This window comes from Myotis nattereri, assembly GCF_964212035.1.
Source record: "Myotis nattereri genome assembly, chromosome: 18".
Lineage (NCBI taxonomy): Eukaryota > Metazoa > Chordata > Mammalia > Chiroptera > Vespertilionidae > Myotis > Myotis nattereri.
In genome coordinates, this window is record NC_138093.1 from 41311112 (window position 1) to 41327871 (window position 16760).

The 16760-nt window shown below is 51.5% G+C and overlaps 1 protein-coding gene across 3 annotated transcripts in view; it reads right to left on the reverse strand.

Moving 5' to 3' along the window:
• The window catches only part of PBX1 (PBX homeobox 1), a 206332-nt gene extending 200527 nt beyond the window's left edge, over window positions 1-5805 (reverse strand). For all 3 annotated transcript variants that reach the window (XM_081112575.1, XM_081112574.1, XM_081112573.1), the window contains exons 1-2: window positions 5029-5805; window positions 1735-1808 (exon numbers count right to left, since the gene is read on the reverse strand). In XM_081112575.1, coding sequence (XP_080968701.1) covers window positions 1735-1808; window positions 5029-5219 — 265 coding nt within the window. In that variant the 5' untranslated portion in view covers window positions 5220-5805. The remainder of the gene's footprint in view (window positions 1-1734; window positions 1809-5028) is intronic.
• Window positions 5806-16760: the final 10955 nt, after the last annotated feature.

Below are 16760 nucleotides of genomic sequence, written 5' to 3' on the forward strand. Positions count from 1 at the left end.
CAGCCCACCCGGCCAGGTCTCCCGCAGGCCCGCCCACTTCCACCGACTCCCGGGAGGCTTTCATTAGGAGGCTGGAATTAAACACTGTGGCCACAACATCCAGGTAAGTGCCCTGATGGGCTTCCTTTCAATAAAAATCTGATAAAGTGTCCTCAAAAATAGAGTCTCTTTAGCCTGGATTCTCAAATATGTCTTTATGTCTTGATTCCACATTTTATAAATCAAGATCAGTGGACACATATTAGATTAGAACCCAATGTCACCAAACCAAATACTCATAATAAATAAGCATCAAGATTAAAAAAAAAAAAAGGAAAAATAATAAGAAAAAAAAAAGACAACAAAAATGTGTGTTTGTACTTCGGTTCCCTGCTCTAGGCGAACAGAAAAAGAAAAACTAACAAGTCTGACAAACTGAAACAGCCCTTGATATCTGTATGCACAGCCCATAAATCTCTTAAAAGGTGTCTCGCAGCTAAAACAATGCAATTAGCGGCTGGCAATAAGGTCAGCGCGCGAGCAACCTGGCGGCCGCTGCCCGGAGCTTTGTCTGGGATGCGCTGTGCAGCGCAAACAGCACTCGACAAAGGAGCTGCTCGCTAATTTTTCATACAATTCAGGCCCCGAGTAATTACATAGTCCATCACACGGTCACATCTTGAAACTATTTATTTTTCAAAAGAGAAACACAGAGAGCTCCAGAGAGAAAGCCGCGCGCCTGCCCCTTTATGTGCGCCCATCAATGTGTATCACCCGCATGCAATCATATTTATTGTCACTTTCATCCATGTCATGCCCTTGCTTATATGGTTTAGATATGAATTATTGACTGTTACACTCCTTGTTGTGAAAAATAAATAAATAACGAGGCTGTCAGGTACTTGCCGCAGCGAGCCCGCCAGCCAGGCCCGCCGCTCACCTCCGCCGCCGCCCGGGCCCTCGGCTTCCCGCCCTGCTAGCAGATCGCCTTCTCAACTCTTTCTTTTCAAGAGACGCAGAATCACCCACTTTGGGAAATTAAGGATTAAAATAAACAATCGAGAGGACATGGCGACATGTCCCGTCCGGAGCAGCTGTCCTTGAAGCACACCTCCCATGGGTGGCCGGCTGCTGTGTTATAATTGTGGCTTTAAAATTTAAAGGCCCTCCTGGGATGTGTCATAAGTGTGTCAGTCCACGCTATGAGGTCTAGAAAGTAAAAGCACAACAGAAAGCGCGATCTCCTGGCATCACACTCTCCCCAGCCCAGCCGCCCCCCTGCTGTGCACCGCCGGAGCTCGGGGGCGCGGACACCCCGCCGCACAGGTAGCAGCCAGCACCGGCCCTCGGCCTGCTTCCTGTGACGGCAAGAGAAATGGAAAGGGAACTTTACACAACTCCCCCCACGGAGTGTTTTAAATGTGGGCCAAAACATATCCTTTCGGAAACAGCCTTTTACTTTCATATTTCTCCCCGAAAGGCACGAATTCTATAAACTTCCTTCAGAACCTCTATGTCCACCCTGACTTCAGGGCCAGGCACGGAGTGCAGCGAAAGAAGCCAGCAAGGCTTGACAATAACTGTCTGAGGAACTTGGTGCTTCCCTTACAGGAAACAGGCCGCCAGGACGCCGTGTGGGAACACACGATCCATCTTGAGAGAACTCCCATTCTGCAATTTTAATATTTAAATAATGGGCTCCTGATTGCCGGGGAAGTGAGTCAATTGGCCAGCGAAAATGCTTAAAGGTCCTACCTGTTTTTTCCTTGATCTCACACAGCACGTTAAACAGGGCAGGTTTCATTCGGTGGCAGTTTAACGCATGTTTTCTACAAAAAAGAAACAGTGTCATAGCTCAGGTGGACTTTTCAGGCTCAAACTGCTGATAACGCACAGGGGCTAAATGAACATTTACGCCAAAATTATATCCCAAGCATAACTCCGTGGCAGCGTCAGTGGTTTTATGGCTTAATATAGAGAACCCGCCACAGAAAAAGAAATCACGGTACTCAGCAGGGCGAGTGGGGTTTCACGGCAGAAAAGCGCTCACCTAAATACTGCCCACGCAGGCAAAGCTGTTTCGGCTTTTAAGTAGCTTAATCAAAGTGGAATTCTTAAACCGAAAACGCCGTCCAGGGCCATGCGCACGCACAGCCCAGAGCACGGGTGAACAGTTTTATAAAATCTGTGTTCACCACCACAGCCCGCGAGCTGCCTGCCTCTCGGTCTGTGTGTGTGTTTTCAAATTTAATTCATCCATGTGCTCGAATTCATTCCGCGGATTCCCCCATATTCTCATAAACACAAGATGCTTGAAAGGTCTTCTGAGCAAAACTGTCAATTTATAAAATTTCAGTCCCCGAGTTAAAGAGTATGGAAACGCGTTGCCAGGGGGCAGGCGTGCCCATATGGGGAGTAAACTCATTTCTCTGTGTTCACATTATGTCTCTTGTGCACACAACGCGTATTTGCAGGTGGTGGAAATTAAATTATTTACAATTAGGACTTAGCACCCATTGGGGGGAAAATAAATACAATTCTGCCTCTTAGATTAGCGGTTTACCTGGTTCTCCAGCGTGTTTGCATTCAGAATGCACTTGAAGAACAAAACAATACCTTTCCCCTCATTTTATTATGGAAGCACTTAGCAGAAGGATATTGTTTTGGAAACAAAATACTGATCGTATCAGCTATTAGTTAAAGGAATTCTGTGTACTAATTAAAATTAATTTGTAAAGATAAATGGAAACCCCTGGCACTTGAGATGCATGCAAATCTTTTTTAATCCCTTTGAACGTAAAAAATAAATAAATAAAAAATAGATGCCGTGCTCATGAAGAACAGAAACCAGAAGGTCTGTGCTCCGCAGCAAAGGAGGAATACGCTGAGAGTATCAAAACAAACACATACATTGTGTCTAAAGTGCTAATGGGTTACTTTGTAGATAACGCATGTGTGTAAAGAAGTGCAACTACAGAAAGAAACATCAGATCCAGTATCTGCCGAGCAGTTACGTTGTTAAACCAGAGAGAAAGGAAAATCAGATCCACTTTTGCCGAGTAGTTACATTGTTAAACCGGAGGGAAGCCTAGTGGTGACCTGGCTCTGGGGGTGCAAAGGGGTGGAAAGACTTAATGTAGCAAAGATCTCGGGGTGGGGGGGGGGCTTTTAAAATAGTTTTCTCGTATATATAGGCCCAAATGCAAAGAAAACACAAAATCAATAGAGCCTACACAGCTTAACAGGAACACTGCATTTATTTCCACAGCACATCAGTGAGGTTAGAGAGGGAACAGAAATTTCCCTAACCCCAAACTGTGTCCGATCTCTCTTGGCATCTAGGCCATTAAAAGAGGGAACCGGCCAAGCCTCGGTCACCCTCAGTTTTACAAAAAGGAGTAGGACTAAGCATCAGAAAAGTGGGGCTTCGCCCATCTCACCGCCCATCTTACCGGCCCTCCACTCCACAAACTTGTGAATAAAGCAGCTTATTGGTATGACGGAGTTTATTTTTCTGGAACAATGCAATGGAGAAATCTGTTCCAATTCAAAAAGCGCATGCCAGTGGGAACGCTTCCACTTACCATACCTAGTAGCTTTTCTTCAGAAAATAAAATTCTAAAAGAACAGCGATTAATTGGGGAAAACTTGTCCCAATTTAAAAAAAATTAGAACAGCTCTGGCCTTTGAACATTTCCGAGTTTTCAAACCCCCGTAAGCCCAGCGCTGGGAGTTTGCATGTGGCATGTCTAGCAGTTGAAATAAGAGTGGGATTCCTAACAGCCACGCTTTTAACTGTTTCTTCTCATTTCTCAACTCAAATTCCTATTTTCCTAAGACAAAAATACGTATAATGATGTCTTTCCCATGTGACTAAGTCCTTTGAGGTATAGGAATTGTGTTTTTATGTCTTAAAAAAAATAAAAGCAAAAAAAGACTAAGATATTTAACAAAGCTGGGTCGCTGTAAACACATCTGTGGTCATTGGATTGTTTAAATTCTTCCTTTCGAGCTGGGCCTTGAGCAAGCTGCAGTGGGTTGCCACTGAGTCTGTGTTTCATTCTGGAAGGGAGTTTGCTGTAAAGCCCTGGCGTGGAGACTACGTTCCTGGCAGCGGTTAAGTTGAGGAGCCCACGGCTTATTTGTTATGTTTCCTTATTAAAGATCGGCTAGTCCTCCCCATGGGAACAGGTCACATTCCCACGGGCCTCCATCTCCCAGTCACTGAGAGGTCCTGGAAGAGGCAGGGAGCGCAGGCTCGGTTTTGCCCCCACCCTTTTTAAAGGATCAGACATTCTGTGCCACCGAGGTCAGGAACCCGACTCAGATTGAGACAATAAAGTTAAACTAAATGTCCTAGTTTCTTAAAACTAACAAATACGTCTAAAAGTAAAATTACCTCTTTTATCTTTCCATCAGCCTTTTTTTTTTTTCACGATAATTAAATGGATAGAGAGTATTTTCTGGAGAGTTGACAACTAGTGACAAAGAATTATCCTGCTTTTTTTTAAGAGGGGAGGAAGGGGAAGAAATAAAGATTAATTTTGGAGGAGTGCATCCAGGGGAAAAAAAATCAAAAGTCTCTAATTTGGGTAAGGAGTCAACTAAATGTGTAAATAGCGTGATCCTGGGACATTTTATTTTGTCGTGTCACGGGGTCCCTCACCCAGAAGACACGGAATCTGCTGAAAACTTGAGCATCTGCTCGCTCCGAGGCACTTTGTCGAAGCAGTAAAAAGTGCCGCCGCCGCGGGCCGTGGCAGCAGGTCGCGTGCCGAGTGTGCGTGGACCCGGCGAGTGCCTCCGTGTCCGCACGCACAGCGGCCGCCGCGCGGCGGGGACGCCCGCGGAGATCACAACGCGCCCCCACGCAGTCCTCAAAATGGGGAAAGAAACAACATTTTACAAGAAGGCGCTGTGTTGCTTAGCTTCCCATTGTTTCCCCGGCGAGAGGGACACACACACACACACACACACACACGCACACACACACACGCACACACACACACGCACATACACAAGAAAGGGGAAGAATAGGCTGGCTCTCACCTGGCCTGCGCCTCGTCCAAACTCTGGTCGGTGATGGTCATGATCTGCTGGAGGATGTCCCCGATGTCCTGCTTCCTGCCGCCCTCCCCCTCGGTGCCCGCGGCCCCGTCCTGCAAGTGCTGGGACAGGCCGGGGTGCCCGGCCATGCCGACCCCCGCGTGGGCGTGCATCAGCCTGGGCTGCTCGTCCATCTCCGAGCAGCGCAGCCCGGCCGGCCCCGGCTCCTGCGCGCGGTCCCGGGAAGCACCGGCTCCGATCCGGCCGGCTGTCTCCGAATCCTTTTCAGGATAAACAGGGCAGGCAAAGAAGCCCAGAAGAAAAAATCCCTCTGCCTCTCCGGGCAGGGTGGTGGGGGGAGGGGGAGGGGGAGGGGGCGGGGGCGTGGAGGGGTTGCGGGGCGAAGGGGGAGGGCGGCCGGGGAAGGGTGTCGACTCCAAAGAGCAAGGAAAATAAACCACCTTCCCACTGGACGCAAGAAATCGGAGCTGGCTCAGGGCGTGCAGTCCGGCTCCTCCGGGCAGGCAAGGGCTGCGCGCTCAGATCGCCGGCTTAATCCCTTTGCAAACAGGCAGCGATCGGGAGGAGGCAGAGCCAGGCAGGGGGCTTGCGAGGCAAACTTTCCCCCGCCCGCGGCCCCAGCCCCCACCGGCCGGCGATCGCAGAGGGGTGGGCGAGCAGAGCCACAGCCCCCCGCCGCGGCGGGCACCGCGCCGGCTCGCTCCTCCTCCGGCTCCGCAAACTCCGGCAGCCCCGCCAGCTCCTGCTTTTGTTTAGCTCAGGCTCAGGACTCCAGAAACACACAGAAACCACAGCCTGCGAGGAGGAGGAGGAGGAGGAGGAGGAAGAGGAGGAGGAGGAGCGGGAGAAGGAGGAGGAGGAGGGAAGGGAAGGGGGGCCGCGAAGGGGGAGGGGCGGAGGAGGAGGCGGAGGACAGTGAGAGGGAGGAGATGCAGGAGCCACGCCCCCTGTGCTGATTGGCCCTTTGAGAGACGGCGTGCCACGCCCCCTTCTGCGATTGGCCACTGGAGGGAAGACGGGCCCTCCTCCCTACTTTCCTGCCGCGCCTCCTCCGGGGCCTCCTTGGGCTCCTCCCCGGCGCCCTGTCAATCAGGGTTCAGAGGTGGGCCGGGGAGGAGGCCGAGCTGAGACTGGGTCCTTAAAGGTGCAATGGTCCCCGCTCCTTAGCCAGCTCCTCTGGGCTTGCCTGCCTCTCTGAGGTCCTGTCCTTGAGAAAACGTGGCTGCACTTAAATGCAAGCGTATAGAATTAACAGGAAAGCACACAGACCGGGAGGGTCTCCCCATCCCTGTCTTCCTTTTGCTGTAAGGTTGCCATTTAAAACTTGATCCTCTCAAATCCTCAGACCTCAGGGGAAGCTGTTGAGGGCAAAAGTCCTTCAGCACGGAGCCCTTATGAAACACAGTCGAGCTGTTAATATCATTAATAATGATTTTGAATAAGTGGCCAGTGTAATAATAGATTGTTTTTAATCGCAGTAGAGTTAAGGAATAGGAGCTGTGACATTTTTGTTGCATGAAAACTAAATTACAGAGTATGAAACTAAATAATGCTAAAGAAAAAAAAGACTAATAAGTAAGTTCACAAAATGAAACTAATTCAGCATATCTCTCCCTTCCCCCTGAGGGAAATTAGTTATTTGGCTTAAATACGTAATAAAGAAATGCATTATCACAGTCTGGTTCTAGTTTTTAATATAGTCTAATAAGCATTATTAACGGGGATAAGAAGGGAACTGACATTTATTGAATGCCTACTATGCACCAAGTAATTTACACAAGTTATTTTATTTAATCCCCAAGACATCTCTGTGAGTTATGGAGCTTTATTTCCATCTTACAGAGCGGGAACTCAGAAAGGTTAAATAACTGGTCCAAAGTGTCAAAGCTGGAATTCAAACCCAAGTGTGGCTCTTTCCCGAAGCCCCGTGTTTCAGCTATGCAGCCTGCCTCGGCCTCCAAAAATATGGGAACCATGTAAAAATTAGCTTTGTACACATCACCCATCTTGTTTGAAAAGACTTAAGGTGTTTAAGTCTATGCAAACAAGATGTCTTCAATTGAAAATGGGTAAAAAAGAATGAAAAAAAAATAGGATCAGATAAAAAAAAGCTAATAAGAAATCCATAGTCAAGTCCAATCCCATTGCTCCAGGTAGGCCATGAATTTGCCCCCCATCTTTTCATCAGGCAAAGTGAGAGGGGGATTCTGACTGCTACGTAGTCACAACAGCCATAAGACGAATTACCGGAATATTTCTGGAAGACAATCTATTCTGCCAGCTCTCTTCCTGGATGGCAGGGCTGCCTGGGAAAATGCAGGGAACTGCTGCGAACTTTGCACTCCCCAGTCCACAAAATGGAGGGAACTTGCCAGGTGCTTTGAGATCCTCAGATAAAATGTATTCTTTTCAGCAGCCCAACCTCCTTCCAATCATTATGAAAAACAGGTTTGGCAAGAAAAGGGGCATATATGAAAGGATTTCAAAACAGTTCTTAACAAGTGAGTTGGAGCTTATTGGCATGAAGGCATGCAGTGGGGTATTCATTGTAATTCTGATGTGATATTCATAACAACTGTTCATTCACATCCATACCCTGACTTGTAAACGGGTGAGTTTTTTTAATCAACACTAATAAAGAGTTGAGTACAAAACTATATCCTGAAATCACACATCAATCATGGTGATCAGCGTATTTCTTACAAAGAAGAAATTCTCACCTCTTACAGCATAAAAACAAGTAAAGCAGAGCCTGTACGAAATCGGTTGGGGAGCAAGTACTTCTGCCTGGAAATCGAACGGAAGTTCTCGGGTGAAGGGTACAACCCACACCAGAAGGTCATTGTCATGGAGGAACATTTTAGTAGAGAAATAAGAAACACACACAATGATACCAAGGAAAGCTGGTTTTTATCGGGTGCTTTACAATGATTCTGTGTTATTTTTAAGGTACTTTATGAATTAATCACCATAGTTGTCTGGCCTCAATGCCTATGCCTTTAATTATTACTCTATAATGTTACCAAAGTAGGTTTCAATGTCTCATAAATGCCATGGAAGGGACACTAGGCCTTCAGTGTCCGTTATGAGCTGGGAAGGGGTGACCCAGTTAGAGGGACAAGACGCAGACGCTGAGGGAGGACTGAAGGATGAACTGGATCCGAAAGCGGGCGCTAATGGATTTGACAGGAGGACAGAGTATCTCTCCAGGCACCATGGAAGTGACGAGAAAGGTGAGATGGGAGGACATGGAACAGCAGCATCTGTGCCTTCTATTTGGTGAACACCGGGAGCCACCAAGGGAGTGGCTGGCTTCTCGTAAGCAGACGAGGAGAAAAGTGTGCTTTAGGAAGAAGTGTCTGGCTGCCCAACACAAAACCTTTGGCAAAGATGGAATAAGGAAGATGAAGGAGGAAGGTGGCAGAAGAAAAGGGAGGAGAGAAGAGGGATGCAGGCGTGGTGGGAAGGGCGGCATTGGCGGAATGCCAGTGCGCGATGGATACAACTTGCTGGGTGTTGATTATGTTTCAACCTGTGTGCACATTACCACCAACTTCTCACAATTTGACACTTTCTTTTAACAACTTCCTTGTGAGGTTATAATCTCTACTTTGCAGATGGAGAAACCAAAGTTCCTAGAAGTTGAGCTACTTGACAAAGTATGAATTTAAAACTCTCCTGCCTTCAATACATTACAGAGAATGGAGGGAGTTAAGGAAGAAACTGCCCTAGGTGAAACAGAATTAAAACTAGAATCTCCTTTTTGCATCGAGGAATGGCTAGCGGTAGACACCGAGGAGAAACTCACAAGCGGCTTCCACACCTGCGGGCTGTGGTCATGGGTGAGTCGGCCCCTTCGTGTGTCGCCATGTCTCGCAGGGGCTCTGATTCTAACAGGTGTGGGACGAGTGCGTGCTGAGGGAATGGATGACCTAGCAGTCACACTGCATTTCTCACGAATAATAAATGAAGTCCACAGAACTATGTTTAAGGACATAGTTGCATCACAATTTGTCCAACTAGCAGAGTGGTTCTCCCGGACCTCCGTCTACCGCCGTCAGGCCCCTCCCCATGCCGGCCTCTGTCGGGATGTCCTTTCCTCTGAGGACCCCCTTCCAGAGGCCACCGGACCCCCAGGAGCTCGCACTCTCCTCTTCTTGACAGGACGGCGAGGGGGCGGTGTCCTGTGCAGGGCCCGGAACACACAGGCCGGAACACACAGGCCGGAACACACAGGCCCGGAACACACAGGCCGGAACACACAGGCCGGAACACACAGGCCCGGAACACACAGGCCGGAACACACAGGCCGGAACACACAGGCCCGGAACACACAGGCCGGAACACACAGGCCGGAACACACAGGCCGGAACACACAGGCCGGAACACACAGGCCCGGAACACACAGGCCGGAACACACAGGCCGGAACACACAGGCCGGAACACACAGGCCGGAACACACAGGCCGGAACACACAGGCCCGGAACACACAGGCCCGGAACACACAGGCCCGGAACACACAGGCCGGAACACACAGGCCGGAACACACTCCCTGCCGTGTGCCCTGCAGGCTCTGAGCAGACACTCACCCCTGTGTGTTTGTAGCTATGTTTGAATTGGCTTCTCGGTTTCTAGAACTCTCTACTCTCGGGGGGAAGTTCTCCTCTGCCCAGAGGTCAGGACCGGTGTTTGGACGGAGACCACCTGAGGCAGTGGCCGGCCTTAGACCTCACCCAAGGACTCACCCCTTTCCCTTTCAGCTCTTCTCTGAGCTTCCCCTGGGTTCCTTCACACCCCCACCCCGAATCCTTCCTTCCTGCCCCACCTCCGCCCCCACCCCAGTGCCCTTGCCCTGCCTTTTCTTCTGTCCAGCCTCCTCTGTGCCCTCCCTGCTCAGGCCCTTTGCCTACCACCCTGGGCAGTTCAGGGACCCCCTGGCGGGAGCCCTGCATTCTGTCAGGGCGGGGACCCTTCCTGGCTCTGTGAGCCCCTGGAATGGCATCCGCAGGCTGGTGGGGTGTGCAACTTCGCATCCTGCTCAGAGCAGCGCCCATTATGTTTATCTGAGTCGCAAGGGATTTCAAGACCCAAAGCAGGTACGGCCCACCAGCCGTGGGCTGTGGAGGAGAGTAAATGGCCACCGTGGCCCTGCAGCGGTGCGGAAGGCAGCTGGCTCTCGGCCTGCGCTCTCCGAGTGAGCACGAGCCGCTCTGTCCTCTGGAGCAAGCTGCCACGCTGTGGACAGCCCGTAGGACTGGCCATGGAAGACGGGCAACCCAATCTCAGCATCAGGCCTCCGCGCTGCAGGGGCCAACGGAAGCAAACCCACAGGAAAGCGAGGGCTCCGTGCTGGAACCCGGACCTGGCTGCCCCGCCTGAGCACCGACTGGCACGGCTGCGGCAATAAGACAAAGGGGCACCCTGACCCCACGGAGCTTGCATTCCAGAGGAGGAGATGGACAGCAAGCTAAGAGAGAAATCTACACGCTCAGAGACTCACACGTGCTCTGCAGAAAGCGAAGCAGGAGGCGGAGCCATGTGACAGGGAAGGGTGGCCAGCAAAGGCTTTCTCGGAAGCTGGCATCCGGGCTGGTCTGGAGTGATGGGAACTCGGGGAAGTGTGGGTCCTGGGAAGCAGCACTCAGAGGAGTAGGGTGGGAAGGAGGAAGTGACCTAGGCAAAGGGCTTGAGCTTGGGTTTGAACTTGAAGGCTAGAAGACCAGAGAGACTGGAGCTTAGGAAGCCAGGGATGGCGTATACAAAGATGGGGTCAGGGAGGAGGCGGAGACAGGCACCGTGAGGCCTTTCGGGCCAGGGGGAGAATTTGGACTTCACACTGACTGCATTTGAAACCCACCGGGCAGGGCAGACACTGGCTCACTGCACAGCTTCTCCCCGTGCCCTGCAGGCCAGCGGCGAAGGCTGGGCGGGGCCTGCTCCCTGGAGCCTGCAGTTCTATGGGATGGGTCACTGGATGGAGCAAGGAGCACACGAGGGACAATGATGAGCTCCTAGCGAAGAGGAGTGGAAAGGCGCGGTGGAGAGCGCCGGCCACTGCCGGACACAGAGGGGTCATGGAGGATGTGCCTTGGAGGGACCTTTGGGTCTGACAGGAACAGTCAGGAGAAGCCAGGGGGCGGGGCGAGAGGGGGGCATGGGGGCGGGGGTGAGGCAGGAGAAATGGCCAAGACAATGGCTCTCAGGAAGGAAGGAATGTTTGAGAGACAAGAATAAGGCAAAGTTGGCAAGAGGGGGGAGCGGTAGAAAATTGAAGCCAACAGGCAAGTAGTTTCAGCTGAACCAGGAGGAGGCATGGAGAGTTTAGAAGGCCTTCACCTGTCCACATGCTGTAACAAACCGCCATGGACCGGATGGCTTATGAATAACGGACATTCATTTCTCACGGTTCTGGAGCTGGAAGCCCAAAGTCAGGGGGCCGATCTGTGTCAGTACTTCCCACGGCGGGGGGTCAGGGTGCTCGGTGGGGTCTCTGATAAGAGTCTCATTCGTGAAGGTTCCACCCTCACAACCGAAGAATCTCCCAAAGGCCCCATGGCCCAGGACCTTCACGGTGGGCGCGGGGATCTCAGCACAGGGCCTCGGAGGAACACAGACACATGGTCCAGAGCACAGGGGAGCAGCATCCCCGACTCTCGTTCCGGAAGCATCCTTTGCCTCGGCTGAAAGAACGCACCGGAAGGGTGGGGTGGGGCAAGTGACGCAGGTTGAACGGTTAGGAAGTATCGCACGCCTGCATGCCTGGCGCACTGTGGCTGCGTGTCCCGGCTCCGGACGGGGCCCAGGACCGATTCCGGGACTTTTTTGAGGTAAAGTCAACAGGGCTCCGCAGGCGGGGATGTGGCTGGGGGAGGACAAGGAACCGAAGGTCACTACCAGATTTGGGTTTGGCCTAGGAAATCCGTGGTGGCGTCACTCACTGGGATGGAGGGGCTGCCTGCCCAGTAAATATCACCGCTCCCATTTCACAGGTGAGAAGACCAAGGTGCAACATATATGACCCCAACCGTACGCTGATCCACCAGGCACGTTTGCCAAGAGTGGGGTTGCCCAATTGATTAGCCATTTAGAAAAAGAGCCTATGGCAAAATCAAGAGGCATAGTCTGTCTGTGTGTGTGTGTCTGTGTGTCTGTGTGTGTTTCTGTGTGTGTGTCTGTGTGACTGTGTGTGTCTGTGTGACTGTGTGTGTCTGTGTGTGTGTCTGTGTGTGTTTCTGTGTGTGTGTCTGTGTGACTGTGTGTGTCTGTGTGTGTGTCTGTGTGTGTTTCTGTGTGTGTGTCTGTGTGTGTTTCTGTGTGTGTGTCTGTGTGTGTTTCTGTGTGTGTGTCTGTGTGACTGTGTGTGCCTGTGTGTGTGTCTGTGTGTGTTTCTGTGTGTGTGTCTGTGTGACTGTGTGTGCCTGTGTGTGTGTCTGTGTGTGTTTCTCTGTGTGTGTCTGTGTGACTGTGTGTGTCTGTGTGTGTGTCTGTGTGTGTTTCTGTGTGTGTGTGTGTGTCTGTGTGTGTCTCTGTGTGTGTGTCTGTGTGTTTCTGTGTGTGTGTCTGTGTGTGTGTCTGTGTGTTTCTGTATGTGTGTGTTTCTGTGTGTGTCTGTGTGTGTCTGTGTGTGTGTCTGTGTGTTTCTGTATGTGTGTGTCTCTCTGTGTGTGTGTGTCTGTGTGTGTTTCTGTGTGTCTGTGTGTGTGTGTCTGTGTGTTTCTGTATGTGTGTGTCTCTCTGTGTGTGTGTCTGTGTGTGTGTCTGTGTGACTGTGTGTCTGTGTGTGTGTCTGTGTGTGTTTCTGTGTGTGTGTCTGTGTGTGTTTCTGTGTGTGTGTGTGTGTCTGTGTGTGTTTCTGTTTGTGTGTCTGTGTGTGTCTGTGTGTGTCTGTGTGTGTGTGTCTGTGTGTTTCTGTATGTGTGTGTCTCTCTGTGTGTGTCTGTGTGTGTTTCTGTGTGTGTGTGTGTCTGTGTGTGTCTCTGTGTGTGTGTGTGTCTGTGTGTGTTTCTGTATGTGTGTGTGTCTGTGTGTGTTTCTGTTTGTGTGTCTGTGTGTGTCTGTGTGTGTCTGTGTGTGTGTGTCTGTGTATTTCTGTATGTGTGTGTCTCTCTGTGTGTGTGTCTGTGTGTGTTTCTGTGTGTGTGTCTGTGTGTGTCTGTGTGTGTCTGTGTGTTTCTGTATGTGTGTGTCTCTGTGTGTGTGTCTGTGTGTGTGTTGTGTGTGTGTCTGTGTGTTTCTGTATGTGTGTGTCTCTCTGTGTGTGTGTCTGTGTGTTTCTGTTTGTGTGTCTGTGTGTGTCTGTGTGTGTCTGTGTGTGTGTGTTTCTGTATGTGTGTGTCTCTCTGTGTGTGTGTCTGTGTGTGTGTCTGTGTGACTGTGTGTGTCTGTGTGTGTCTATATGTGTGTGTGTCTGTGTGTGTTTCTGTATGTGTGTCTGTGTGTGTGTGTGTGTGCGCGTCCGAAGCACTCTCTCTAGCATCTCCATCCATGAGGGGGACGGGACAGGAGAAGGAGGAGAAGCAGCTGAGCTGGGAGTACCAGGTCGGACCCCGGAAACAGCTGACAGTGTAACAGAGTCCTAGCCTCGCAGCTCGGATGGTCTCCTCTGTGGACAGATGCGGAAGAGCCTTCCAGGGCATGGGCAGCACCGGGCCCTGGCACACACACGCCGAGTGCAGGGCTGGTGCTGCAAGGCCAAGCCGGCGTGGCTCAGAGCTCACCCACCTCATGACCTTGGCCAGCAGGTTATTTATCTGCAGCCCCACTTTCAGTTTCTGAGACTGAGTCAGGTCAACATCAGGTCGTGGTGAGTGCTAAGCGTCCGGCAGAGGGCCTGGCGGAGAACAATGCTCAGTGCACGACTCGGTTTAAGTCCTTCTATTCCTCTTGGGGAGTTTCTCCTGCAGCCACCCATGTCCTCAGACCTTCCCTGCCTGGAGGCCGCCACAGTGTCCTGCTTTCCCAGGGTTCCTCAGTCTCAGAGCCAAGCCCTGCAGAGCGAGACTGGGGACCCGCCTGAATACCTTCTCTTTTCTCGTTTCCAAACCAGACTTTCTTTCTCCTGAAACTGTCCCCATTCAGGTTTGATGAGCACACTTTACCTCACAGTCTAAATAAAGTGGAACTGTGACCCCTGACATAGTCCCGAAAGGAAGCTTTGCTTGAGGGGACCCCAGTTGTCAAACTATATCAGTTCCTATTGCTATGCAACAAACACCCCAAATTAGCAGCTTCAGAGCATAACCCCTTTTTCTTGCTCACAGCTCCAGGCAGCTGGTTGTGCACTGAGCGGGGTCAAGCTCGGCTGAACTCCGTGGGACTGTTAGGACAGCCCCACTCAGTGGGAAGGTCAGCTGCCTGTGGTCTGGGTGCCAGCAGTGTTGGGTCTTGTGCTTCTTGTCGTCCGTCAGTCTAGCTCAGCTTGCTTGCGTGGTGGTCAGGGTTCCAAGGAGCACGTGAGTCTTCTGAGGCCCATCCCAGAACCGGCCTCTAGTCTGTGGACTACAGCCAGTCCCAGGCCAGCCCAGATTCCAGGGCTGGAAAATTGGCATCACCTCACCATCTCAAGATGACAGGAGCTAGAAAGTCCCACTGCTGAGGGGAGGTGGAGAATTGGAACATTTGGGGAGTTGGAGACCAGGGTGGACCCTTGACCTGGTCTTTTGGTTGTTCTTGCTAAGCCTGAGTCCCCGTCGGCCCTTCCCTAGCCAGCAAGGGTAACGTTGGGCCTGCTTCTCTTTGCCCCAGTAATGCCAGTCTGGACCACTCTCTCCTCCTGTCGTCTAGCCTTTCTGGATCTGTATTGTCTTTGAATTCCAAGCACTTCTTTTCCTCTATGAAGGGGAGCATTTGGAGGGAGGAAACCCCCATACAGGATTTGAGAGTTAGTTGCTGCCAGAGGAGCAGGTTAGATTCCCGTTCTCAGCTTGCCTCCTCCCATAGGCGCCTCACCTTCTCTGTCCTCAGCCTGCTTGGACATCCAAAAGAGCAACAGAATACGAGCCGCGCAGGAAATGTGACAGACACACGCAGCTGGTTGGAGGCCCCCAACACACTTTCTTCCTTTCTCCCAAATGACGGTCCATTTTGACAGCAAGGCACCCGCTAGCTGACGGGTCTCCCAGGCTGCCTTGCACCCAGCATGGCCACGTGCCATAATTCTGGGCAATGAGATACAGGAATAAATGTCTTGGGTTAAACTTGTGGGAAAGCTGTTTAAGTGCTAAAAACGGACAGACTTCGCATACTTGTGCCTCTTGCCCTTTTTGCTTATCTATTGCCTGGGACATAGGCATACTGTCCGGAGGTGAAATCACCGTTTTTAGACCATGAGGCTGAGCGGTGCTGCCGTGAATGGTGGAAGAAGAAACCAGAAATGGCCTAGGTCCCTGATGATTTCCTTGAAAACGACACAGGCCCCCGATGGCCTGCCTCTGGGTTTCTCGTCCTCTGAGATCAAATAATTGCGTATTTGCTGAAGTCAATGCGATTTGTTTATTGATACACGTAGCCTAGCTTGTACAATATAACAGCTACGTTATTACGGATACAATATGACGGATGCACGGCTATCTTAACCAATATATCTACTGAAGGTGGTCCCAAAAGTGAAGATGGTGCGATGAGTGCAGCATCAGTGACTTGGAGAAGAAACAAGGAAGCCATTTTCTTTTGAGTCGGGTGCTCCCGCACATCCTGTGGGCAAGGTCTGGGGATCCCGCACAGGCAGGGAATCTGGCCATAGCTGTGTGGACAGGGCGCATCTGGAGAGAGAGGGAGTCCTGGTAGATGCTACAGATGCCCACCACATGGAGGTTCCCTCGGTGTCACCCGAAAGGCCACCTGAGCTGACTGACCCCCATCCTCCTCTTGAACTTCCTCTCTCTCTGTTTCTTTCCTGAGCCAGGGCATCACCAGCTGCCTGTCTCCTCAGCCAACTGTTTCCTCTCCTCCAGGTCCGCAGCTCCGTGACGCCGAATGCTCCTGAGTGCACCCCCTAACTCACACCCTTCTGAGCCGTGGGTGAGGAGGACAGAAATCTACGGGCAATTGCACATCACTGCTCAGGACAGCTTCGCCTCCCACCTGGACACCCGCCAGGACCTGCTGTCCCTGCCTCAGCCCAGTTCTGCGAGGTGGCATTCCTCAAACCAGCTCCGCGTGCCACCCCTTTGCTTTAGGATGTGAGAAGCTGGTGCTGGGACAGTGATCAGACCCCCGTGCCTGGCACCCCAGGACGCCCCACATCTCCCCCGGGGGTGCCTGCAGCTCTGCTCCCTGTGGCCTCTGCAGGGAGCCTCTCCTCCCAGGTGCCCTGCTCTCAGCATCCTGTAACCAGTGGTGCCCCGCAGGCACCCATCCTGCCACAGTTCAACCACTCCCAGTCCTAACCTCTGGGCAAACAGTCATTCAGGGCCCTGCTGGCTGTGAGTCAGTACCTGCTGGGACTGGCTGCCGGAGCATCGCTGCCTGAACTGCGGGTGGACGCTGGGGACAGCTCAACACACCAGAGAAAGAACAGGCGGGGAGAGTTCACGTCACAGAATGTTTTCTTCTCTTTCTTTTATTTCCTCTAATTAACATGGCATTGAATCTAGGTCTTCAGATACAAAGTGAGCTATTCCCAGGCGATTGTTTCTAGGGAAGGGGTTCGAGTTTCTAGAAGTTGGACTACAAAAACCTCCAAGGCCCTTTCCAGCTCCCAAACTCTATGCGGT